Source organism: Podarcis cretensis, assembly GCF_951804945.1.
Source record: "Podarcis cretensis genome assembly, chromosome: 13".
Lineage (NCBI taxonomy): Eukaryota > Metazoa > Chordata > Lepidosauria > Squamata > Lacertidae > Podarcis > Podarcis cretensis.
The window spans coordinates 1,275,695-1,302,526 of NC_137182.1; the positions used below are offsets into that span (position 1 = coordinate 1,275,695).

Genomic DNA, 26,832 nt, shown 5'->3' on the forward strand with positions numbered 1-26,832 from the left:
AGATTGCAGTTAGCTCCTGAGTCGATTACAAAGCATAAGTCATTGTCTCTCTCAGAGCTGTTCTCAAACAACGCCATAGCAACAAACGTCTCGCTGCCCCCTCTCTTTGGGCTTCTGCAGCTGTTCTCTCTGGTTGTCTCGGCAACCAACTCCCCCTTGCTCAGGACCTTGGCAGCTTCCGTAGAAGTAGCCTCCTCCGTTGCCTTGGAGACCGGACTGGCCTCTGCATTCCCAGGCAACTCTTTAGGCCTTATCTTCACTTTATCCAGGTGGCCGGCCTTGAAGCGTCTAGCTCTCCGCAGCTTTCCAGACTTTGGCTGACGACGATCACCAGTGGAAAAACACTGCCCAGGGCTCCTTTCAGCTGGCCTGGCCCCCCTTCTTCCGGAAGAGCACTCTGTGCCAGCCCTGCCCTCGCTGAAACTGCGTTTCACTTCAGTGGAAAACTTTTGAAACTTGCCTTTGGAATTCTCAGCCCCCCCGACTTGCACCTCAGGGACTGGGGCTACAGCCATTTCCAGGCTCTTCATGACTTCTCCAGGGCCCTGGCCTCCTGCTGAAGTTTCACACAAACTTCTCAGCACCTCCCAGGCAGCCCTTGCTGACTTTACACCTTCCAAACTAGGCAAGAGCGATGCGTGTACGCATGCTTTCAGCATAGCAAGCTCTCTTTGCATTCTCTGCTGGCTATCTTCAGGCAACGCAGCCTCAAAGCCTGCAACGTCTGTCCCTTCAGGACCTGGATTTAGGGGTAGTGGCTCCTTCTGGCTTACATCCCAAATCCCAGTAACCAGAAACCAACCCCTTACTCTTCTGGACCAGGTTGCCCAACTTCTTAAAGTGAGCTTTTCAAGCGGAATGTCCTCAAGGACCTGGCTGTCTGCCATTCTCTCCTCTTCCCCGGGGCCCCAGCTGCTACTCACGTAAAATCAGTCAGCTCTCCGGCACCCGATTTTTCAGCTGCTTTCCCAGCTCTCAGCTCTCAGCAACTCTTGCCTCTTAGCATCAGGCAAAACACAGAACGCAGACCTCCGCTTTCGGTAGTGTCTTCCCAGCTGACCCAGCTGACTTCAAAGCACACCGGCAGACTTTCAGCAACAGTTTTACAAGCGGTAATTAGTCCATAACCTGTTATAAAATGTGGCTGGCTAATTGCTTTATGGCCCAATTAGCCCCAGTTTATAGCGGTCCGGCACACTTCTTAGCCAAGCTGCGCCGATCTTCTTCTCTCCGGTTTCGCCTTGCAGAGTAAAAAACACAGCGGAAGAAACTGTTGCATCAGATCCAGACAAACACACCAAGCACTTGTGTGTCCAAATTATCAGTTCTTTATTGCAGCAAAATATTTACAGCTCAGCATTTCTCAGATTCTCCTGGACTGCTAGCATTCATGGCGTCCTTCTCTTTCAGAGACAAAGAGAGAACAGAGAGTAAAGCTCCTCCCTCCTTCCAAACGTCAGAATGTGAGGCATTACTCAGAACATCTTAACCCTATGAGTTCTGAATCCCAACATTCTCTTCCTATCTTATCTTAGGAAAACTGTTCTTCCTTTAAGATCATGTCTCTAGGATCTTGCACTCTTTAGTCTAAGGAAGTAAACTCTCACTCAAACTAGCTTCAAGATCTGCTAAAAGGGTTCTGTATAAAGTTGGGTACTTTTATTTTCCTCTTCCTTAGTACATGATAGGAGCATTGATTGTGGTCTCTTCCCCAGTTGTGCCTGTGTACATAAGTATGTGTGTGTCTCTCTGGTAGTACAAATCTTGCTATGAACCCTGTATTTTAGGGTTGGACTAGATGACCCCAGGGTCCCTTTCAACTTTCCCAATTTGTGGCTGTGTGGAGGGCCATGTGTCTGCAAGCATGTGATGAGTTGAAATTCAGCCCAGATTTGCTCTTTGGTTTTTTTAGAGGTGAGAGGTGAAAGCTGTGATGTTTTGAAGCAGAACTGGTGAGGTCAGGCATTTGAGTGATTACAGTGTTTATCATTTACAAAAATCAGACTTAAAAGTCTACTCAAAGTTTAAGCACATACAAATTCATAATCAAGCAGAATCAGCCTTTACCATCCTGTAAATAAAGGGCAGAAAATTTTGTCTGCAAATGGTAATGCTGAAATGAACGAGAATATTAAGATCTTATGAATTATGACTCTGGCCATTTCCCCCATATATAAGGGCGCAGCAGATTCCGTGAATGACCAGACTGATGTTAGCCCTTTCCTGTACATAAAGGAAGCACTCCCTTTGCTTGGGCTGCAATTGCTAGCTTTGGTGAATACTTGAATTGCTGAGTTTTTTTGTTTTTTTTAAATCTAACCCTATTTTTTAAATCTACTCCTTACCCTTCCCTTCCTTTATTCTAATTTAGCCAAAAGATGCAACATTTTCAATGGTGTAAAAGGTTTGCTGAAATATGAACTCTGCACATGCACAGAGGTTAGGTCAGCTTTTAAAAAAAGGAATAAGAAAGAAAAAGAAAGAGAGAGAGAGAGAAAGGAAGGGGGGAGAGGAGGTTTGGAGAGCATGGGCTGCAGGGAGAAACTCATCCAAATTCCCGTATGTAAAACTTGGAACCATTGAGGGAAATCACCCTTAATTTGTCCTTTGCTCCAGGGGCTACGTAAGACAAAAGGGTTAAGTACTGGACCATCAAATGTCAAGAGGTTTCCAAGTTTCAAATCTTAACATGCCAAATTCTTTTTACAGGTAAATATCAAAGCACTCCCACTGTGAGTTCTTCTCTTGAGTAGTTTCCTCAATCTAACATGCAAATTCTTTTCACAGTTTTCCCACTGAGTTTGTCTTTTATCTGGTTTTGTTTTGTGAGTACTATATACCTATGCATTATAGGAACAGCATTCCTGACAGAAATTTTCACAGGAAATAAAAATTTCCCTTTCAAACAGGATACGTGAAGAGAATTCGGACCCACATAAGCAAAATGTTTAATAACTTGCCAATTGTGTTAAAATTAGCAAAGGTTTTGTCCCTTCGTTTCTTCCACAGCCAAACTAAGTGAAGGAATTAAATGTAAATGATTATAATATTTAAATGGATAAAAGGCTTAACTATGAGTTTGTATTTACAGCTTCCCAAGAAAGAAAATTTTAGAATATTCTCTCCCTTCTTGACTATTATCTTCCTCCTTAAAACAAACAAACAAACAAACAAAAACTAATTATGTCTTCAGATCCCACCCACCCCCCTTTGCAGGCCTATTTTCAAAGGATGACCTATTTGCAGGAGACCAAATATTAAGACCATCTCCTCACCAGCTAAGCAGCCTGCCAATGCCTCACAGTGGCCACAACAATTTCTTCCCATAAAAGACTTGAGAAACTAACCAATTGAATTTTGAAGGACATTTTATCTTTTGACTACAACCCAAGAAGGAAAGGACCTAGAAAGCTATAACATTTCAGCGACGTTTGGAAGGGCTGCTAACTTCCTCCCATTGACTCAAAGGCAGGCAAGAAATGCCCTTGTGCCCAAGTTTGGAAATACATGTAAAAGCAGCAAGAATTGTCTCAAGATCACATTATTGCCTCAAGATATGGTGTAGAATTAATAATTTGTATGTTTTGTGTATTATGTGTTATTATGTAGGAATGCTGAAATGTGTCTGATAGTGTGTTACCTCCACAAAGGGGGGACAAAATTTCTGTGTGTAATTGTTTTTGTATAATGTAGGGTGCATAACTATGAAAAACAGAAGGATATGGCTTACACCCCAAGTTTTTTATGGAGGATTCTCATATATTATATGCTTTCCGATAGATCAGGCTGTATTTAGATTAAGTCAACGGATGATCATATTTACTTGTCCCACCTGGCACTCTGCAGTGTGCCAATCTCCTCTACCCATTTATTTATTTATTTTAATTTTGTCACAAAAAATAATTTTATTATTCAGAAGACCCAAATAGTGATTTGTTTTCCTATACACGAAGTTCCCAGAAAGAAATTACCTTTTACTATTTTTTTCTTTCTGTTCCAGAAAACTATTTTGAATCTCTTCTATGACTTCTCTGTATCTCTTGCAGATTCAGTACTGTCTTTAAGTAGCAATTGTTCTGTATTTATTTATTTATTTATTTATTTATTTATTTTTGAATAATATTTATTGAGATTTCCAAGAGAAAAGAAGAAAAAATAAAAAATAAAAAATTGCATAATCCAAAAAAGAAAAAAGTATAAAATACAAAAAGAAGAAGAATAAAAAACAGGTTAAAAACAAATCCCTCTTTCTCTGTCTTATAATTCATTTACTTATTTCCATGACTTCCTCACACCTCCCTCCTTTGTATTCCAATTCAAATAATTAATTCAGCAAATTTTTCCCTCTTTGTTTTATCTTAAACATTATATCATTCTATTTTTCATCTAATTATCAAGCCATTTTTGCATATTCCTTTTTAACCTTATTGTTAGAACTCACTTCGTTTCATTCCTACTTCATTTTAACATCCATTATCTTACACTGTTTCTGCAAATAGTCCTTAAATTTGTTCCCATAAAGTTTCAAAATTTAAACCATATTTTACCTAGCTTCTTCAAACCTTTCTACTAATGCCAATTATTTCCTTTCCAGCAATTTCCCTGTTATTTCATTAATATCAAACTAATTCCAAAAATAAATAGAAGTTCTCCTCAAATTTTTATCCAACGTCCCTTCATCCTGGTTTCGGGTTATGTCAGTCCTTTCAAATCTCACATCCAGTCCATCAATCTGGTGTTCTAATATCCGAGGCTCTTAAATCTCTTCCATGCCCCCTCTGCAGATTCTCTTGTTCCTGTTTATTCTTGCACCCTTCCCTGTCCCTTGTTGGTTTCTTTCGTAATTTCTTCCCTTTCTCCTTGGGAGGTGGGCTTCCGGGGAACTCCAACTGGTAATAGTCTCCATTTTCTTTCATCAGGCTAGCCCATTCCCCAGAGTCCCACTCCCCCAAATTGATTTTGTAATCCAAAAAGTAGTTGTTCCAGAAGTAGTTGTCAACCCGTTCCAGAGTCCCACCAGAGCTGAGAGCTTCCTTAACTCCAAACACTTCCAGAGACACACCATAATCAATCTTACAGTACTGCGGCTTTTGGTCGTGCAGGACTTTAGTTTTTTCCATCTGTGTCTTTTGAAGTACAATCCCAACCTCTTCTGGCATCATCTGCCCTTGAACTTGCCCTGTCAAGCCAGTTTCCTGAGTTAGTTGTTGTGAAGTTTCTTTATCCTTATTTTCTGTTAGTTCATATTTGCTGGCTACAACAGACATAAAGTCTAGCTTTTCATTCATTAAGTTCATTTTCTCATGCAACTGCTGTAGCATAGCATTTATTCTGCCAAGGTCAGATGACAAGATTTCTTCCCAGCACATTGCTGTTCAAGGTTAGGCGGCTGGTCCTACGATCTAATTCCCAGAATTGTAGAGTTTCACTATAAACTGCAGCAACAAGTTGACAAGCTCCCTCTAGGGGATACTTTTTCAGTTCACATCCATCTTAAAATGTATCCAACAAAGGAAAATTTACTTTCGGTTTTCAAATACTTTGTTTCCTTAACATGCAGAATGCAGAAAGCAGCATTAAAGTTAATTTGTTTCTCTTCTTTTTGCTATCTGTCAAAAGTAAACCACTTTCAATCGATGGGCATCTCCAAAACTTTCTGTCCTGACACCCCATCCCCAGGTTTGGGACGATGGAAACTTATGTTCCTTTACGCTCTCCCCGCAGGCTTATAAAATCAAAGATTTTTTCCCCTTTTCCCCTGCTGTCAAAGGGGGTTTTATTGCTTATGAATGCAGGAAATTTCAGTCTTTAAGTCAATTTTCCAAGCTGATTAGCTTATAGTCTTTGCTTCAGACTATATACAAAGCGGAAGGCGGACTTCCTGTTTAGACCTTCCCGCTTCGTGCCTAATTCATAAATTTTGCAGTTTTCTTAATCAAATCTTCCGTTTTTACTCACGGGTATTTTTTGAGTCCAATTATCATCAGGAAAAAGTCAGCGCTCTCCGGTGATGGCTGCGCGGCTTCCCTCCGTGAAAGTAGCAATCGGTTCGATGCACCGCGCTGCTCACCCCACTTCGCTCCGGAGCCCCAAAAAGGGGTTTCCCGGCGAGTAGGGAAGGCACTCTTGGCGCTCTGCTGAACCCCACGTCCCCAGGCTCCTCTGCCTGGGGTTTCTAGTGGGCCCCCACCTTCGCCGCGGTGGGAAGACCCAACTTTCACGGAGCCCGCTCCTCCAGTCGGAGGAACTCCGCCATTTCACCGATGGCGCTAACCCGGAAGTCCCTGTTCTGTATTTATTTATTAATCTTGGTTTTCCTGTATAGCTGTGAAATTAATCTAACCACAACCAAGTATTATTCTTGGAACCATATTTTATCAGGTAGTTTTGAAGCAACACTCTTTATTATTATTTGAAATGTTTTGATTAGAATGCCAAATGGAAATGGGTGTAGATCATGTCCCAAATTTTATTTATTTATTTGAGGACACGAGTACCATACGTGGAATAAGGTTCCTTCACTTTCTTTACATCTCCAACATATTATTATTATTATTGATAACAGGAAAAGTGTATATGCCTTGATTTAGCAGGAATGATCCTTTATAGAGTTAAATTGACTTATTTGGACAAGTGCCCTTTTAAGAATGATTTTGTTTTAACAGATTGGTTTGAAACGTTGAGAACCATGGGGCAAGATAAATTCAAATTGGACTCTGTTTGAATTGGTCAAGTGTATCCAGGCTGCAATTAGCTTTTGGTCCTTTAAGAGCAAGTGAGTAACTTTCCATGAGTGCAAGACCAGAACCTACAATAATAAAACCCCATAGAAAGGCCAAGGCAAAGACATCTCTCTCATGATATGTCCAAACCTGTGCCAGCTATGGTGAGTGCCAGGCGACATGGTTAAATGAAAGCCCTGAGGGGATTCAACAGGATGTGTTGCTGTATCACTATGTCGGTGTGAGACCACAGAAGAGCTAGCTTCGCACCTGAGAACACAAAAACGGTGGAGCTAAAAAAACACCAAACTGCTTTTTCCCCCCAGTCAGTAGTGGACCTTCCTGCTAAATGTAAAGCATAGACCACTATTGAACAAAATACAACAGGTGTTCTTTTATGTGATATCCTATATCCAGCTATCTGCACTACTATACTTGCAAATGACCTTAAGAGGCATGGCTTGCAAGCCCGCTTCAGGTTTGCATAAACCCACACATCTGGTACGGTGGATACCAAGTTATTATTTAGTGCATATCTATATAACATACGCGTACATTGTATTGGTCCATGTTGCTCCCTCCTTTGCTGCCCTGCTCAACCCACCTCATTTTCCATTAGAGCCTATTCCCACTCACAGGGCACCCCTACCTTCACCGAGATTTAGGGTGCAGAGAAAAGATTTGCAAGTTCTTACAGATATTTAATGCAAATCTATCTCCGAATGGGGGACTGATACGGAAGGGGGGGGCATGTCTTCTTCACCTTCTTCTTTGCTACAGTATATCCATTTATTTCCAATTGTCAATGTCAAAAGGGACTAAAATCTATAAAATTCATAGAAAATCAACGTGCCAATTTGCTCAATTTCTTTAGGACTCCATGACACCTCCACTGTCCTCCATAATCCCTCAGGCAAGGTGTCAAGACCCTAATCCTGTCAAATCACTCTGCCAAGCCTTTCCTCCGGGCAATGCCAGTACATGGACCATTGTCTTCTCATCACCGGTACTCAGGATGTGCTTATCTGCACTTATCTCCAGCTCTGCATATTCCCCCCTCCCTCCTCCATATGTTAATCCTGTGTAACCCAACCTCTTAATGTATTCATGATGTAACTGGGATGTATTTTGCACTGTATTCTGGGACATGGAGGGAAGTTTCAAAAGTTCATGTCACCCCTTTCTCGCTGTTCAATCTCGCCTTGAACCTGTTGCGCAATAAACTTGGATCTTCTGCAGCTTGCTCCTGTCTCCGGCTGAGCTCATTTTCCTCCCCAGGGACCTGCGGACTTAGTCCGACGAGCTGGGTGGCAGAGCAGCCTCGCACCCAGATTTTACCTTAACAAGCGCCAAAAACAGCCCCTTCCCCTGGACAGTCCTAGGCTGAGAGGTTTTGCAGTTCAGGCAGCCCAAGAGCAAATGCTTGCTGAGAAGACCTCTGTTTTTGCAAAGCTTTTGTTACACCCCAGCTCTAAATGATAAAGTCTTTTAAAAAACCCTAAAAGATGAGAAGTATTCACAAAAGTAAGAGTGAAGGTATAGCAGCCCCACAGAGGACTTAATCTCTGTTGTCACCTTTGTCGTTGTCCCCCCACCAAAAAAACAACCCAGGAAAGAGAGTTGGAGATTATGACCAGAATAACAGGGGCAACAATGAGCTCATTCAGACCTCAGCTGATGTTGGGCTGCCACATTCTTCAGGAGGGGCATGTCAGAAGGGAGGCAGAAAGGGACAGAGTCCTGATCTGGAACAGATGCTGCAAGCAGACGCAAGCCAAAGGAACAGGATTGCGTGACGTTACATCTCTTTCTGCTCTTCCTCTCCAGAGTCCCTCCAAGGCGATTCGCAGGCCACAGGGGCTTCTCCTCAGCCCCCAAGGATGCTCTCCCACAGCAAAGGCCAGCCTGGGTGGCTCTGATGAAATCCTCTCCAGATGTGGGCTCATTTCTACGCATGAGTATTGGAAAGCAGGTTCCCCCTCTCCGCAAAGTGTGTTAAGAATTGCAACATTAAAAACCCTAAATGGGAAGTCTAAGCTCTGGTTTCCCACAATCGCAGGTTGTAACATAAGCTGTCTCTTCTAAGTATATTTGAGGAGTATATTTGGGGGGCAGCAATGTAAAGAGCTAATCGTACCCCCTTACAGCAGGACCAGTAATGATAACTGGCTTCGTTTACAATTTCTCCAGAAAATCAAAGACCAGTTCCAACGGTTTGTACTGAAATAAAAAAAAAGGTCTATATATAATAAATGTTCATAAATGTACCAAGCAAACACGTACATAAATATATGAACCACATGTCTGAAGCAGCACAGGAAAACAGCCTGGAAACCATTTTGACTCCCAAACTGACCAAATGATTTCTCTGCAAGGTCAAGGAAAACGGAGAAGCCTCTCCATTGTCTTTTCATTCACAAATCCTGTCTTAAGGGTATGTCTGTGTATGAATAGGGTGAGCCTGTGACCTGGCTCAGGAACTAAGTATTTATCATTACAAAAGACTGGCCAGGCTCCCCAGGGTATCCAATCAAGTGACCATTAACAGGTGACCTGCCAGACAGGAGGTAAACAACAAACTCAGATTTCTCTTGAGCTACACCCTTTCTGTCATGTAGGTATGATGTTTCTTGGGGTGGTCTTGGACTCCAGGGCAGGCAATTAATTTTTTTTTTTTTTATAAATATTTATTGAGATTTTTTTTAAATACCAAATGCAAAAATAATAAACAATATAACATGGATCATAACACATTTTTCAGAACTTCTTTGGACTCCCTCACGTCTCCCACTCCCACTTACATCATTATAAATTTTTTCCAGCAATTTAGCATCTTATTTATATTCTTAAATCTTGTTCAGTTAATTTAATCTAATCTCCAAAAATTTTGTGTTTCCCTCAATCTCACTTATTGTCAAATTCAAGTCTAATTCAATGGTAGGCAATTATTTATGATCTAGCATCCTTCTTAGCATTCAACCAAATTACAATACTTTTGTAGATAGATCTTGAATTTCTTCCAATCTTCTTCAACCCTCTCTTCTCCCAGGTCTCGAATTCTGCCAGTCATCTCGGCCAGTTGCATATAGTCCATCAGCTGCATCTGCCACTCTTCCAGTGTGGGTAGATCTTGAGTTTTCCAGCTCTTAGCGATGAGTATCCTTGCTGCCGTTGTTGCATACATAAAAAATGTTCGGTCCTTCTTTAACACCTTCTGGCCGACAATGCCCAGAAGGAAGGCCTCTGGTTTCTTAGTGAAGGTATACTTAAATACCTTTTTCAACTCATTATATATCATTTCCCAAAAGGCCTTCACTCTAGGGCAAGTCCACCAGAGGTGAAAGAATGTTCCTTTGTGTTCTTTACATTTCCAACATTTATTATCAGACAAATCGTATATTTTGGCAAGTTTAACTGGGGTCATGTACCATCTATATATCATTTTCATTACATTTTCCTTCAAAGCATTACATGCAGTGAAGTTCAGCCCAGTGGTCCACAACCTTTCCCAGTCCTCAAACATAATATTATGCCCAATATCCTGAGCCCACTTTATCATAACCGATTTAACCATTTCGTCTTGTGTATTCCATTTTAACAGCAAGTTATACATTCTTGAAAGTACCTTAGTCTTAGGCTCTAACAGTTCTGTTTCCAACTTTGATTTCTCCACCTGGAACCCTAACTTTTTGTCATTTTTAAAGACTTCTTTAATCTGAGCGTAGTGTAGCCAGTCTCGCACTTTATCCTTCATTTTCTCCAAACTCTGCAATTTCCAATTATCTCCGTCTTTTTCTAATATTTCCCAATATTTTGGCCATTTGGCCTCCATATTGGGTCTTTTTCGGGCCTTAGCTTCCAGAGGTGAAAGCCACCTCGGAGTTTTGTTTTCCAGTAAGTCTTTGTATTTTGTCCAGACATTAAAAACTGCTTTCCTGACAATATGGTTCTTAAAGACCTTATTGATCTTAACCTTATCGTACCATAGATATGCATGCCAACCAAAAGCATTGTTAAACCCTTCCAAATCCAATACGTCAGTGTCTTCGAGAAGTAGCCAGTCTTTTAGCCAGCAAAAGGCTGCGGCTTCATAGTGGCAATTAAAAATGTCTACATAAGGGCGGGCACACCTTTGTTTGGGGTCCTCCTCCTTTCCTGCGTGTGAGGGGAGCATCCTGTTGCAACAGTTCAATAAAGATCAGGCTTTTCAGCTGCTTTGCTTCTCAATATTCTCTGGTTGGCCTGTTATTTTCTTCGACCGATGGAGAACCTGCAAAAGACTCTATAAGGGCTCTTATTCCCCCATAAGGGAATAAGGGCAGATTTTCATTTATTACAATACTAACTTGCAGACTTGATAAGATTTAATGTGCTTGTTGAATTAGTATTTAGGAAAGCCGGCATTCTAGCACAGAGGTGAGTGTTTGTGGTGGACATTGTCTTCTGAGGATGCTCTCTTGTGTCACTAAGTCAGTCTTGTGTATACCTTGCAGGCCCCCCATCAGCAGAGGACAGGGCTGAGACTAACAGATAGTCAGGAAAAATGCACAAGGCAGCCGACCTCATAAAGATGAAAACACCGTAAGTAAAGAAGATTTCCCCTCTTACCAATGGGACCTCTGTGTGTTTTATTTACTCTTTTAAGAAATGCTAGTGATAATAGAAGGGACGCAGGTGGCGCTGTGGGTTAAAGCCTCAGCGCCTAGGACTTGCCGATCGAAAGGTCGGCGGTTCGAATCCCTGCGGCGGGGTGCGCTCCCGCTGCTCGGTCCCAGCGCCTGCCAACCTAGCAGTTCGAAAGCACCTCCGGGTGCAAGTAGATAAATAGGGACCGCTTACCAGCGGGAAGGTAAACGGCGTTTCCGTGTGCGGCTCTGGCTCGCCAGAGCAGCGATGTCACGCTGGCCACGTGACCCGGAAGTGTCTCCGGACAGCGCTGGCCCCTGGCCTCTTAAGTGAGATGGGCGCACAACCCCAGAGTCTGTCAAGACTGGCCCGTACGGGCAGGGGTACCTTTACCTTTACCTTTAGTGATAATAGAATCATAGAATTGTAGAGGTGGAAGGGACCCTGAGGTCCATTTAGTGCAGCTAGTGCTTTTTTCCTGGGGGTACACAGACCCCCTAAATATTTTATGAATCTTTTTACTTTTGTCCATTTACTGTATTTATTTTTTCCGATTTGAACAATAAAATGGTGATCTTCTTGAGTCAAAATGAAAGTACCCCTCAACATTTTTTTTAAAGAAAAAAAGCACTGAGTGCAACCCCCTGCGATGCAGGAATCTCAACTAAAGCATTCATGACAGACGGCCATCCAACTTCTTCTTTAAAAACTCCCAAGGAAGGAGAGCCCACAACCTGCTGAAGGAAACAGTTCCACTGTCAAACCAATCTTACTGGCAGAAAGTTTTTTCTGATGTTTAGTTGGAATCTCCTTTCTTGTAACTTGAAGCCATGGGTTTGAGTCCCAACCTCCAGAGCAGGAGAAAACAAGTTTGCTCCATCTTCTGTGTAACAGCCTTTGAGATATTTGAAGATGGCCATCGTATCTCCTCTCAGTCTCCTCTTCTCCAAACTCCAGGCTAAACATCCTCAGCTCCCTCAGCTGTTCCTCTTAAGGCTTGGAACTCAGCTATACAGCTGCAAATAAAATGTTTTAAGTGTGACACTGGATGGTGATGGTGAGCCTTATGGAAAATTCAATGTATTTTTTAAAAATGGTTTTAAAAAAGCATTTTCAGAACGCTTTTTATATGTGTGTAGATTCCATCTTGGTTTCCAAACCCTGGATCATCTTGGTTGCCATCCTCTACACACCTTCCAGATTGTCAATGCCCTCCTTGAACTGAACACAGTGTTGTTCTAGGTGGGGTCTGACCAAGGCAGAAGATATAGTATTATTTCCCTTGATCTGAACATTATATTCTTCTGTTGCTGCACTCTAGAACAGCATTCATTTCTCTCTTTTTTGCTGCTGCATCACACTGTTGACTAGATTGGTAACTAGCTCTCTGTAAAATAAATATCCATTTCCCATCTCTCGTGAGCTGCAGCAGGCTAAATCCTTTCCAGGCTTGATGACTGATCAAGTATGCAGGATTAAAATGCAACAAGCAGGTGCATTTAGCTGCCTGAATCCTTAACGGTGCAATAACACCCCACTTATTGCTTGTAATATTTAGAATTAATGAATGTGGCCTTGAATAATTGATGGCTGTTTTAGCACAAGCAAGAATTCAATTAAATTCGAACAAGAGACATCCAGGCATGTGGTAAGGAATTCCTCTTTCCATTTTGTCTGACTGCAAACAATGCCGTTCGGATCTGGTCATTTAAGACAACTGGCAATGGAATGGGTGTGCAAGACGGAGGGGCACGGCACGTATCAGATTGCTCAAAAGTCATTCATCATGTCAGAGCAAGGAAGGAATCCGAACTCCTGGAAAGAATAACGGGTCGGAGATCTCTCTGCATGGAGGTAGGATGGCATGGAGCTGAACGCAGGCTGTAAAATGCAATAGGAATAATTAGAGCATTTGCCAGAAAAATGCTGCAGGTTCCAGAGTGGCGCTTGGCCCATCGCCCTAAAGGGAGCATGGCAGAAAACAGGATCAGGCGTGGGGTCTGAAGCACTTTCCTTAGGCATCTGGCTTCTAAGAACCCCAGCCTCCCAAGAGCAAAAGTACAAGCCGTGAAGCCTTAGAATGGGGGCTCTGTGTCCTGGCGAGGGGCTGGGAGAGAGGCAGCTATAGGCACTTGTGGTGGGCATGTCCGAAGGTGGCAGATTGGGGGGAACAAGTGTTTAATGAGCAAGTGTTTAAAGTGTCAACAAGTATTTTACTCAGGGTTTAATGAAATAGAGCTAGTGCTGTGTAGCGGTTAGACTAGAGTGTCAGACTAAAACCTGGCAGGGACCAGGGTTCAAATCCTCACTTGGCCATGAAGCTCACTGGGTAGCCTTGGGGGCCACTCACTGCTTCTAAGCCTGACCTACCTTGCAGCGTTGTTGTGGGGATTAAATTGAGGAAAGGGGAAGCCATCTAGATAGTAATGAATTAAGTAAAATTACTCAACAGCATGTCGCAAAGTCTGCAGCCCTTCCATTACTGAATCTGTATTTAAATGAGAATAAGGACTAGGTGAATAAACCACTAACTGGGATTTCTCTTAGTGGCAGCATAAATGGTTATAGCTGCATTCCGGAATGACTTAAAAGGTGCAACCCTGAATCCCTGGCACAAAAGAGGATAGCCTCTTGCCCTAAAGGGAAGATTGATCCACAAGTTAAGACCAGCTAGAGGAACAAAGCACAAAGGGACACCTTGGCGGGAGAAAGGGGGAGCTTTATTTTGTTCAGAAATTCTCCAGAAAACCAAAGACCAGTCCCAAAGGTTTACATTAACTTGTGGATCACTTAATAAGAATGTGTTTTACAGATGTATACTGCTGTTAGTTGTTTATGTGTGGGAATACAGGTTTTCATAATGTCTTTCGGGGGGCCTCCAGGAAAATAAAAATCAAATACATAAAAAACAGGGGTTCCCAACATGTGCCCATGGGCACTGCAAACCTCTGAGAAATCATCCCCCTGGAGCCCAACAAGGCACTCTGCCTCTTCCACTTATTTTTTAAATTTCTCTTTTAAAAAACAATTTGGGGTCAATGTTGAGGTGTTGCTGTTGTATGATTTTAGGGGGATTGTTTGCAGGTAGGGGTTATCTTTTGAGGGAAACCCTCCTCAGCTTCTCATTTTTGTAGTCATCTGTTTAGTTCTCCACATTGGTTTGCAAATGTTTTAAAAAATATTCCTCATGAAATTCACTAGCACTTTAGTGCAGTTTTCTCCTGCAATTTTGCCTACTATACACATCTTTGCAAAACAATTCCTCCTCCTATAATTTTTGTATGTTATCTTCACTTATATATGCATTTACACCATGTGTGCCCTTTACACTGGCTTACTAGCAGTACATGTGAAAAGAATATTGGGGTCTTAGTGGACCACAAGCTGAACATGAGTCAACCATGTGAGGAAGCAGCAAAAAAAGCTAATGCTATTCTAGGCTGCAGCAACAGAAGTCTAGTGTCTAGACCAAGGGAAGTCATAGTCCCACTCAATTCCAGACCACACCTGGAACACTGTGTCCAGTTCTGGGCACCACAATGTAAGAAGGATGTTGACAAGCTGGATAGTGTGCAGAGGAGGGCAAGCAAGAGGATCAAGGGATCAACCAAGCCTTATGAGTAGCAGTGGAGCAAGCCGGTGTGCGTGCCCTGTGCCTGAAGGAGGGACCAGCTGCCCACGGGGGCGGGGCCAGCTGGGGCTCCGTGGGGCCTCCGAGGAGTCTGCCTGCCTCCTCCATTCAGACGCCCTACAGCTGGGGCGGGGGGAGGCAGCGGGTGGACCATTTGGGCAGTGGTGCACCAAAGCCACCACATCTTGCTCAGGAGAGACGCATAGCTCAGGCATGGGTGCAAGCCCCACGGCGAGTGCCACCCAGCATTTTGTCACCTCCCCTCAGTGGTGACACCTGGGGCGGCCCGCCCCCACCGCCCCCTCTTCCTCCATCCCTGCTTATGAGGAGTGCTTGAAGGAGCTGGGTATGTTTAGCCTGGAAAAGAAGAGACTGAGAGGAGATTTGATAGCCATCTTCAAATATCTCAAGGGCTGTCTCACGGAGGAGGGAGCATGCTTGTTTTCTCCTGCTCTGGAGGGTAGGACTCGAACCCATGGCTTCAAGTAGCAAGAAAGGAGATTCCAACTAAGCATCAGGGGAAACTTTCTGACAGTAAGAGCTGTTTGGTAGTGGAACAGACTCTCATGAGAGTTTGTGGGCTCTCCTTCCTTGGAGGTTTTTAAGCAGAGGTTGGATGGCCACCTGTCATGGTTGCTTTAGCTGAGATCCCTGCATTGCAGGGGTTGGACTAGATGACCCTTGGGGTCCCTTCCAACTCTAAGATTCTATGTACATTCTGGTACACTTTACTTACCTGGAGATGTGCAGAGTTTGAAGGGTGGGTGGACAGTGCAAATTAAGTAAGTCCATCTTGAAATGTGAACTGAGTTTAATTTCTTCCCCATCACTAACTGCACACTATGTAGACATGCATAGAATTGCAAGTGCATGTTGAGGAATTTAAGACTATGCAGTCAGATGAACCACACTGCAACTTACTTCTGAGGAATCACCCAGAGCTGGATTGAACATATTGTTGTGATGCTTTGGGGGGGGGGGTAGGCTGTGTGCCTGAGCCCCTTCTAATTCCTGGACCCAGCAAGGGTTACAATCTAATGGAGGATCCCGCTGTTGAAGTAGCCAGGCAAGGACCATCAGGACCCCTGAGTATGGGTATAAATAATGGGTGGGGTATAAATAATAAATTATTATTATTAATATTAAGAAAGGAAGTTGCTCTGTGTCAGAGGGCAAATGGGTGGGTCAACTGGTCAGTGGTTAGGCGGACCAAAGCCGGAGCCAGGGTGTGTGTGAGAATTGGTCTAGAAGCAGGCAGCAGGCAGCAACCTGAGGGGGAGAGAGGGGAAAAAGAAGACCCAGGTAACTACCAACTGGTGAATTTGATATCAATACAGGCAACAACCAATTTAGGCACATCTGAATGGCACACAATTACATATGTGTGCACAGTGCCAAACCCAGAAGTAGTGCCAAACCGTCATAAAAATGTCACAAAAAGGGGTGGAACAAGGCAGGGTGGGGTGGAAAGGGGTGGAGTGGACTTTGGTGAGGATTGCCTGTACCAGGAATGATCCTAGAACAGATAATGCAACAGTTGGTCTGTGGGCACTTAGAAAGGATGCTGTGATTACTATGACCCAACACAAGTTTCTCAAAAGCAAGTTATGCCAGACAAATCTAATTTATTTCTTTGATGGAATCACAAGCTTGGTGGATCTGGGGAATGCTGTGGACGAAGTATATCTTGATTTCAGCAAGGCTTTTGACAAAGTTCCCCATGATATTCTTGTGAGGAAGCTGGTAAAATGTGGGTTGAATGAGGTAACAGGTGGATGTGTAGCAGGTTGACTGTCCAAACCCAAAGAGTACTCATTATTGGTTCCTCATCATCCAGGAAAAAGTAATACATGGGGTGATGCAGGGCTCTGTTCTCGGCCCACTGTTGTTCAACGACTTTATAAACGACTTGGATGAAGGAATTGAGGGGATGTTTATCCAATTTGCAGATGACATCAAACTGGGAGGGGGAGCTAATGCCACAGAAGACAGATTTCAAATTCAAAATGACCTCAACAAATTGGAGAACTGGGCGCAAGCTAACAAAATGAATTTCAATAGGGACAAATGTAAGGTTCTGCATTTAGGCAGGAAGAACCAGATAAACAAATATAGGATGTGGTACACCTGGCTTACTAGCAGTACATATGAAAAAGATCCGGAGGTCTTGGTGGACCACAAGCTTAACATGAGTCAACAGTGTGATGAAGATGCAGAAAAAGCTAATGCTATTCTCGATTGCATCAACAGAAGTCTAGTGTCCAGATGAAGAGAAGTAATAGAACCCCTCTATTCTGCCTTGGTCAGACCACACCTGGAATACAGTGTCCAATTCTGGGCATGGGCATAGCCAAGGAAGGGTAGGGGGCAGCTGCCCCCCCTAAATCAATACAAATCATTACAAATCTGAGGTTCTGCACCGCCCAAACAAAAGCCTGCCCCCCTAACAAAAATCTTGGCTATACCCATGATTCTAGGCACCACAATTTAAGAAAGATGTTGATAAGCTGGAAGGTGTGCAGAGGATCAGTTGAAGTAGCTGCTGATGTTTATCCTAGAAAAGAGGAGACTGAGAAGAGATATGATAGCCATCTTCAGATATCTCAAGAGCTGTCACATGGAAGATGGAGCAAGCTTGTTTTCTCCTGCTCTGGAGGTTAGGACTTGAACCAATGGCTTCAAGTTACAAGAAAGGAGATTCAGACTAAACATCAGGAAGAACTTTCTGACAGTAAGAGCTGTTTGACAGTTTTCTGAATCAAAATTGGACTCCCTCTGTACTATTTACACCTGAAAATTTGTAGAGTCATAGAATTGTAGAATCATAGAAAATTTGTAGACTCATAGAGTTGGAAGGGATCATGATTGGGATCTAGTCCAATCCCATTCCACTCTTAGTAAGATCTTCCTGATGTTTAGTTGGAATCACGTTTCTTGCCATTTTAACAATAACAATAACAACAATTTATTTATATGTTGCCCCAGCCACTCTGGGCGCCTTCCAACAAAATAAAACATGAAACATCCATTGGTCCCCATTCTGCCCTCTGGAGTAGGAAAAGACAAGCTTGCTCTATCTTCCATTTAACAGCTTTCAGGTATTACACCCATTTTAACTAAATTCCTAGGCAGATCAGATAATTTTGCCGCTGTCCTTTTGTCAGGTGCTGTAAACAAATCACTACTAAAGTGACAAAATTCAGGGCATCAGCAAGCATTACTAGGAACTGGAATATTAAATCTCTTTACCAAGCACACTAGCAATGCAGCAATCCACTGAATGTGTGACAAAGCACATGCCTATCCTAGTCCTTTGCTGTGCTGATAGTTCCTAATAGTCTTTTACTGGTCTGTAAATTGCAAATTGCATTTGTAATTGCCTGTAACTTAGAGGCTGGTCTGTGTCCATGATAATACAAATTGGATTGGGCATCATCTGAGTTTAAGAGTGAAAAAAGATTTGCAGACATTCCTTTTGTAAATTCACTTCCCCAGGTGAGAAGCAGGAGTCAGAATTATCATGTTTTGTGAGTTATTGAGCACATTAAACATTAACTTCTTGGTCTTATTTGTTAGCCCAGTTCTCTGCACTTTTAATTTTTAAGCACCGCGTGCCTTGGACCCAACTTGGCAAGAGATCCTGTGACTTTGCTCACCAGCTATGCATTATTCACCATGAAAGCTGTTGCTTAGTTGGGCTTCCTTGGCGTCCGAGCTCCAAAAAGCACACTGGCCTCCATTGGTTCCAGTGATTTGGGGTGGTGGGCGATGGGAGGGAGGGGGGTGTCACTAGGGAAGAGTGACATTTTCAGCTCGATCCCTTTTGTGATCTCTGGCTTATTTCCATGCTCAGCCTGTAATGTACCTGTGGCTAATCAAAGATCAGCTGTGGCTGCAATATAATCTCTAGGAAGGTCCGGTTTCTCGCTCTTATCTGGAGAAGCAGCCAATACTCACCTCCCTGGGACTCGAAGGGCAAAGCCACTGACATGCAGCATGAATTATTGAGCTTTCTCCACTGGGACGGAAGAGCCACTTCTCATAACTCACGGCATCGTGTTGAGGCTACGCTGGATGGATCCTAAGCAACTCGCCAAGCGAGCTCTGAATGGCTTAGCTGGAACCATTGTTTGAAACGGCCTTCGGGATGGCTGCCCAGGTAATCTTAGCAATGGGGCGAGGTTGTCATGGTGGAGAACTGCCCAGACCTAGGCCAGGCTTGCTTCGCTTCTTGGCAGCCGCGCAGCTCCATGGCTGCAGATGGAGTCTCCCGCTGCCTCGACTGTGGGTGCACTATGTGACCTTGGGCAGGCCACGCTCTCAGCGCCTCCTCTGCATTTGCTCCTGTTTACCTGAGATAGTTCTGGCACCCTGAGACCCCTGGTTTTGCCGCCTTCTTTTTCTTGTTGGCAGGAGCTGCTGGAGTTCATTTTCTAAGTGAGGGGGTGGACTGCATCTTACCTGTGGTGCGCATGTGCCCAGATTCCAGCCCATGAACAATAAGGCACCAAGAGGTTGCCATATTCCATGTTGCAGCTATGGAGGCATCTTTTGAACAACTGAGTACAAAGTGCATTAGGAAAAGAGTATTTGCTTTCTGCTCTGCCTTTCACCCAGAGAGAAAGGCAGCCCTTGCCTTTTAAAGCAACAGACAACAGGCTATGGCAGAGTCAATAAGCAGATAGGATGTTGCCTCCATTAACGTCTCCTGCTGGCTGCAGGAAACAATATCTTGATATTATGGGTGTTACAGCTGGTGGGTTCTGTTTCCATCCGATAACTGCTGGAGGTGGGTGTGCACCTGCAAAAGGGAACTTAACAGCCAGCTATCTCACAGAGTTGATGGAGAAATGGCATCATCCATAAGGTTCCAGCATCCACCCCAAGTGTTGTGATGTGCTACTGGCATTCAAGTAACCAAGTCTAAGAAAGCCAGGGATCACAGCTCTGAAACTTTTCCATCCCAGTTCGGCCTCCACTTCCTGTTTTCTCCCTGGAGTGTAGGGTTGCCTTTCCTGGTCTGTCTCCAGGTTGCCTGGCCCCCTCCAGGTGGCAGGTGGAGGAGGGAACACCTTTAGTGATCATGGTAAAAATGATTAAGAGCGCTGTGCATGCAGCTTGCAAGCTTCAGCCCAGCAACTGCAAATTACAGTACAGACACTCTGAAGGAATTTGCTGTCCTCTGCTCCCCTCTCCCAATTACTTTCCATCTCTGGGGCCTGCCCCTGTGACGTCACCAGGGGGGTCGGCCTCAAGTCTGGGCCCTGAAAACTCAGAGTCTGGGATGGTCCTGACCTGCTCCGCGGAATTTGAGCTCCATGGGGCAGAAACCTAGAATCTCATTCCTTGTGTAGCACCATATACTCTGGTGGCATTATAAGACTACAGTACGAGCAACAGCAACACGTTTGTATGGAGCTGGTCCAGCCTGCTGCAGGATCCCCAGCTGGGCAGGTCATCTCTCAGAACAGCTGCAGACACCCCAGCACCCCTAGGGCCCACCTTCTCCCTGGGCCACAAACTGGCACCTGGCCATTTTAATTCATCACAGTATCCCAGACCTAGCATGGCTCTGGAGCATTGTGGGAAATGAAAGTGGACGTGTCGGGGGTGGGGGTGGGGGTGGGGGTGGGCACCAGAACCTGGAAGGAGGCACACCAGAGGATTCCCTTCAAACCAGCTTTGCAACCAGGGAGTGGAACCTTGCCATTCCTGACAAGGAGCTCCTGGCTTTGCCTTTCAACTTATTTGGGGGAAGTTTCTTCTTTTGAAGTCAAATGTGACTGTATTGGATTTTCTTGGCAACTGGCCATTTGCATGTTTGTTTCATTTCATAGCACTTTGGTCACTGCTCCCAACAGGCTCAGCAACACTCACCTCTCGCACCAGGTCCTGGGTGCCACGCAAGATCAGACCCAGGGGCGGACTTCTGGGGAGGAACCGTGGCAGGCTAGATACCGGCTGCTGGTACTCCTGCCGACAAACATAATTATGCAGTGACGAGAGATAATCAAGACATAAATCCAGATTGCCAAATTCCCTTTTGAAATAAGGAAGGACAGCAGTAGAGCCTCGCATGCTCAGAAGAAAACATTCATCATGTTGGGGGAATGTCTGTCTTCAGGGGTGGAGTGAGGAAAAGCCCTTGGCCAACACACTTCCTAGTAAAGGTAAATGGACCCCTGATCATTAGGTCCAGTCGTGGCCAACTCTGGGGTTGCGGCTCTCATCTCGCTTTATTGGCCTTTAAATTAGGGCTTCAGGTCTGCAAACTTCCTTCTTTTAACAGCCAGGTGTTCCAGGGCAGAGTCATTTAGTGCATCCAGAAATGTGATCTTTGTCATGAGAAAGGAGAGACTTGGAGTGTGGCCTTTGTGGCCAGGAGACCTGTCCTTGGCCAGAACTAGCTTCTGACCAGAGCTCTAGTTACTGGGGTGAAGAGCACAGAACTAAAGGAGGCCATGCTTGGGACCCCTTTAATATGGCCAAATTACTTAGGCTGCACTCCAACGCATGCTTACCTGGGGGTAAGTCCCATTGTGCTCAGTGGGGGTTATCTCTGAATAGACATATATACGACTGCATTGTTAAAGTTCCATTATATTTAAATTTCCCAACCCACTGTGAGGTGTGGGTGCCCACCCCAGCCCACTTATTAAAACCCCACCACTCCCAAAGCTCATTCTCCTTCCTGCTTCTCCACAGCCAAACAGGGCTTATAATAATCATGACGAGGAAGATGCAGCAGTAAATCTAACTAGGGTTGGGTCATTTGTTTGCTTCCAGCCAGGCCGTTATAAAAATCTCATTTCCTAATGCAGTCAGCCATGAAGTGGCAGCGGCGGTGGACACAACCTGTTTGTTCACTTATTTATTACACGAGGCATTGCTGTTGTGGTTGCTTGTCTGGTAAAAGCAATGTTTGCATTAAGTGGTTCTCTAGACTAGAGCCTTTTACACCATAACAACATTATTGAAAGGGGGGGGGGAGAGAAAGTAAGAAAGTAAAAGTCCTGCGCAGGGATGTCATTCATTCAAATAAAGTAGACCTGCTCATTCCCCTTTAACATTATACACTAGGAGGTTTGCTTGGCACAGAGTTAAGTGATAAAGCTTCACCTGTTTAATTGCTGCCTAGCTGGCTGCTGAAAAAAGCACAGGCTCAGTCAAATACAGGAGGGGGGAGGAGGTACCACCCAACTGGTGATGCTTCTGTGATTTCACAGGACACCCACAAACTGTTTTCTTGTCTTTAACAAGTCAGAGCCCCTGAATTTGAGGTCTATGTTCTCTCATCCACCAACTGTAAAGCAGTTCAGAGTGTGATCCGGTGCTTGTCTACTCAGAAGGAAGCCCCGTTTCTAATGGAAATTGCAACCCAAGCGATTATGAAATGAATGACAATTCTTCCTCATGCCATTAAGCCCCGTTGGTTCATTGTGCTCCACGGGGTGTCCTTAGCTGCAGGGGCCCCGCCGCACCTGCCCCAGCACCCATGGAGACCAAGGCCATTGCCACCCCACCCCTTTCAAGCGCCAGTCAGGCCTTCCTCCAGAGGTTTCTGGGAGCTGTAGTTTGTGGAGGGTGCTGAGAGTTGCGAGGAGAGCCTCCCTCTTCCCTTCCCAGAGCTGCAGTTCGCCGGCTCCTCCTCTCCGCACCCCCACAAACTACAACTCCCAGAGCCCTTTGGGGGAGCTGTGCCTTTAAAGGGGTGGCGTGGCCGGGGCCCCAGAACAGCCCCGCGCGAAATGGCTCTGCCGGTGGCTGCTCCTTGGAGGAGAGGCAGCATGCCGGAGGCTGAGGAGGTAAGCGGAGCTCCGGGAGGAAAGTAGGGGCAGGAAAGGGAAGATTGCTTCTCTCTGTCCGGGACTTTCTCACCCCCCTCAGCACAAGAAAGAGGCCCGTCGGGGGGGGGGGGGAGGCAGCAGGGAGACCCCGCGCTTGGGGTTTACTGCCGGGGAACTTGGGAGCGCTGCTTTAAAGAAACCAAGGGCTATTTATTGATTTGCTTTATCGTCCGCCCAGGAGCTGAAGGGGCCCCGCGAGGCTTTCCTGGTCCCCTCCGTCCCTCCCAGGGAGCTTTGTCGGCTGGCTCAGGGGAGAGGCGCTGGGGGGCATCGGGGGGGGGGGGGCTCCCGAGCTGCCGCGCCCCCATAAGCTCCCCCTGCCGGGAAGGCGGGAAGGAGGATTCGGAGGCCCCAGGGAGTGGACAGAGGGGGAGCCAGCCACCTTAGCCATCGCTTCGGCCAATAAAACGGGGCAACAAAGGAAACACTTCTCTCCAGCCAAGGTCTTCTGCATTTCTTGTGATGTTGAAGTAATAGAACTCTTCCCCTCCCCGCCCCAGGAAAGAGTCCCGTTATGCAAACTACTTAATTTTAGCTAATCAAACAAAGTGAGGCCTACAAAATGGTCGCATTGCACAGAAGGCAGCTCCCTAGTCAGGCATTTGCTCCCATTGGGACAGGCTGTGGTAGCCCTTAGACACCCGATGGCCTTGCTCCTGCCTTGAACCGGGTGCCGGGCGCGGCCCCTGGTTAACCTTCCTGCTGGAGGGTCTTGATTCAGTGCCCCCAATGCACCTAGGCTTGAAGTTGGGCAACTGAGAAAATGAGGGGCCGGGTGTAGCTAGGGCATTTGTCAGTGGTACCTCTGGTTACGAACGCTTCAGGTTATGAGCTCCACTAACCCGGAAGTAGCTGCTCCTGGTTGCAAACTTTGCCCCAGGATGTGAATGGAATTCACGCGCCAGAGGCCCCATTAGCAAAAGCCTGCCTCAGGATAAGAATGGTTTCAGCTTAAGAACGGACCTCCAGAACAAATTAAGTTCGTAACTAGAGGTACCACTGTATTAGGCTTATATTTGGGGCTTTTTTCAGATGGAACTCAGGCCTGGCACCTCTCAGGTGGATGCCATTGCACCTATTTTTCTAGAAAAATAGCCCTGGCTATATTTTGCCTTTTGGCTACAAGAGCCCACACAATAACTTATCATGCAAGAAAATACAGAACTGAGGGGTTACAAGAACTGGGGCAACAGGAAACCTATTTGTAGCAGCGGGGTTCAAAAAGTAAAGCACTAAATAGCCCTCTTCACGGTTTGCTTGAGGGCTAGAAGAGAGGGAGCCCACTGGGGCTGTCCCTAAGAAGGCCTTGTTCCGTCACACGTCAACTAACTTCATTCTCCTGCTATGAGGTGCACTTTAGTTGGTTGGTCTTCCTGGGAAAGGTGCAGTGTCTGGCCAGCAGCTCACAGGGGCAGAAGGGCAAAACGAGGAGGGCAGGGGAAGGTGGCCCAAGCTCTGCACTGGAATGAAGTGCCCACCATGCAGCTATGGAAGATGGGGGAGCATCCAGAGTGTGTCTACCCAACAAACTCATAGGGAAGCCTATTTGACTGCCCACCAAGAATCTTGGGCGCTGTTTGGTTGAGGGGCCGAGAACGTTGTATGGATTTGTTTATTAACCTGATCTTCCTCCCAAAGGAGCCCAGGGCAGCAAATCACAAGTGATGAAACAGAACTCCGTTTCTCAGAGTTTGCTAGGAGAGGAGGGTGCCCACTAACTTCTCGCTCCAAGATGTGTGTGTCATGTGTGTCTGTGTCTCCTGTGACCTCCCAGGGGTTGGATTCCAAGGCCCTCCATTCTGATGAGACCTGAAGCCCAACAGCACCTGGGGGGCTGCAGGTTCTCAGACCCAGATTTAATCCAAGCTGAACACACCATGCATTTAAAGCACATCAAAAGTGCATATCCCCCCTCCCAAGAATCTTGGGAACTGTAGTTTATCCTTCACAGTGCTAAAATTCCCAGTGCCCTTAACAAGGCACACCTCTCAGGATTATTTGGCAAGAGTCGTGGGCTTTGAAAGTATGCTGTGTGTGGAACCTGAGTGTCCAGGCTGCATTTGGTGCCTTGGTGCCTTTGCTTTCCTATGTCCTAAGTCCTTCCTTGGGGTTTGTTTCCCTGGTTTGACTTTGCAACCGCTCAGCTCACAATCAACTCCAGGGAAGTTGCTGTTATGTTGAGGGTCACTGCATTGCTCTGTGATACTGGATTTGAGAGCGTGGCTTGGGCAGGTCAAAAAGGCTGATGTCACGATTGATTGGGAACGTGCAGAGTGATACTTTGTAAAATTTCTGCTGAGATGCATTTCCTCCTCTAAGGTACAGGCTTCTCAGCTCTTCAGATGCACCGTTGTCTTTTTGACAGGTAGTCTCTTGACAACATTGTCCTGGGGTTAAAATGAGTGCAGCACTTTTGGAACCAGGAGAGCATGCAAAGTACAGCAAGTCCCGTTCCTTGTCCCCCCCCCCCACAACTATCTGTTAAGTTGAGAATCAGCAATGGGCTGCCAACTCAGCACACATTTAACCCACAAGGTAATGCTGGAATCCGGCAGTTCAGTATCCTACCGTCCTGGTGCTGGAACCAGAATCTAGGTCCTAGGTGAACTTTGGTCTTGGCTGCAAACACGACATCTGACCCCACAAGCATTTGGACTGATGCAGGGGTAAGTTAAAGTTGCAGATGTTCTGTGCAACTGCTCTGGGGACAGTGTAGATTTTGGCTAAGTTTGAATTGAGCTTGAATTGAGTTGCAGCTGAGAAAGGTTTAATGGGATGATTTAGTCACGAAATGCAAAAGTGGATCTATTTTGTTGTCCTGCTATTTCTCTAAGATGTAGGATAAATAGACAAATGTCAGCTTTCTCAACTTGCCTCGATGCCTGGGCTGGGATTTATGATGGTTTCCCCTACCTGCAATTAGACTAGGATGCATGTGCTTGTTTTCTGCCAGGACTCTGGGACATCTGTTCTCTTCTACTTGATGGGAGATGTTAAGCCCCTGCTCAGCTCCACGTCAGTAAACTTCCATTGCAGAGCCTGGGACCTCTTGGTTATGGAGGGTCTCTTGGAGGGGGGGGGGCCGCGCTTCTCTTCATGACCAGACCTTTGATACAGGGTTGGCATGTGATGGTTGGTCCAGTATTGTCCAGTAATAAAAGTAATTCAAGCATCAGTTTCTTAGAACTGTATAGTGTGCTGATTACAAAGAGCATCTTGCACAATCCCCAGAGTGCAGCACCTCCAAAAGCTTTGTTGATAAATCTGTATTTATGAGCAAGACTTGAGGGTTAATTCTGAATCAGTTAAGCCAAGCAAAATTTCCAGTTGTGGGGCAGGGAAAGGGGGCATCACTCTCCTGCCTTTTATTCACCAGTAGTTTTGATTTAATTCTTTATAAGAGGGATGGGAACCCCCTTTTTCTGTTGAGGGACACGTTCCCAAAGGTAGAATCTGCCAGAGGCCTGGTGCCAACTGGGTGCACAGCTGAAGCCGATGGTAGGCAGGGCCGGATACAAAGTGGGGAGCGCAACCTCTCTCCCTCTCTCTCTCTCTCTCTCTCTCTCTCTCTCTCTCTCTCCCCGGCTTCCTCTCTGCCCTGCCAGATGCAGCAGATCACAGGTCACTCTTGACAGAGGAGGCACTTATTAGTTTGGGGGTCACACGTGGCCTCAAGGCCAACCTTTCTAATTTTAATCTGCTGTTTTACTTTGTTATGTTCCACTGCTGAATTAGCTGTTGAATTATAACAAAAGGCAGCTGTTCTTATTTTATTTTTTTAGTCCAGCTGTTTTTATTATTGTACACTGATTTATGCTTTAAACAAAATATTGATTTGATTCTTATTTACTGTGTGTTTGCTATTTTTTAACTGTCTGCCACTTTAGAAAGTGGTGGTACAGAAATGGAAGGTACAAATTTTGGAAAGAAATTTTGCTTCCTGTCCTTCTCAAATCTGGTTTGCAGAACCAGATTAAATTATGAATAAGCAGCAACTGCATACAGA

General features: G+C 45.1%; 2 protein-coding genes across 10 annotated transcripts in view; one reads left to right on the plus strand and one right to left on the minus strand.

Annotated features, from left to right (window-relative positions):
• Window positions 1–22,448, minus strand: part of FOXN4 (forkhead box N4) — a 71,472-nt gene extending 49,024 nt beyond the window's left edge. For 6 of the 7 annotated variants that reach the window (XM_079949712.1, XM_079949710.1, XM_079949708.1 and 3 more), the window contains exons 1-2: window positions 22,099–22,448; window positions 20,857–20,952 (exon numbers count right to left, since the gene is read on the minus strand). The gene's annotated coding sequence lies outside the window, so the exon portion shown is untranslated. The remainder of the gene's footprint in view (window positions 1–20,856; window positions 20,953–22,098) is intronic. The other variant, XM_079949706.1, reaches the window with a different exon arrangement.
• MYO1H (myosin IH) overlaps window positions 1–26,832 on the plus strand; it is a 128,544-nt gene that overhangs the window by 31,961 nt on the left and 69,751 nt on the right. Inside the window, exon 2 of one of the 3 annotated variants that reach the window (XM_079949330.1) lies at window positions 22,726–22,784. In XM_079949330.1, coding sequence (XP_079805456.1) covers window positions 22,728–22,784 — 57 coding nt within the window. In that variant the 5' untranslated portion in view covers window positions 22,726–22,727. Of the gene's footprint in view, window positions 1–12,920; window positions 13,203–22,725; window positions 22,785–23,113; window positions 23,225–26,832 lie in introns of those variants that run through there. The other 2 variants (XM_079949329.1, XM_079949332.1) reach the window with 2 other exon arrangements.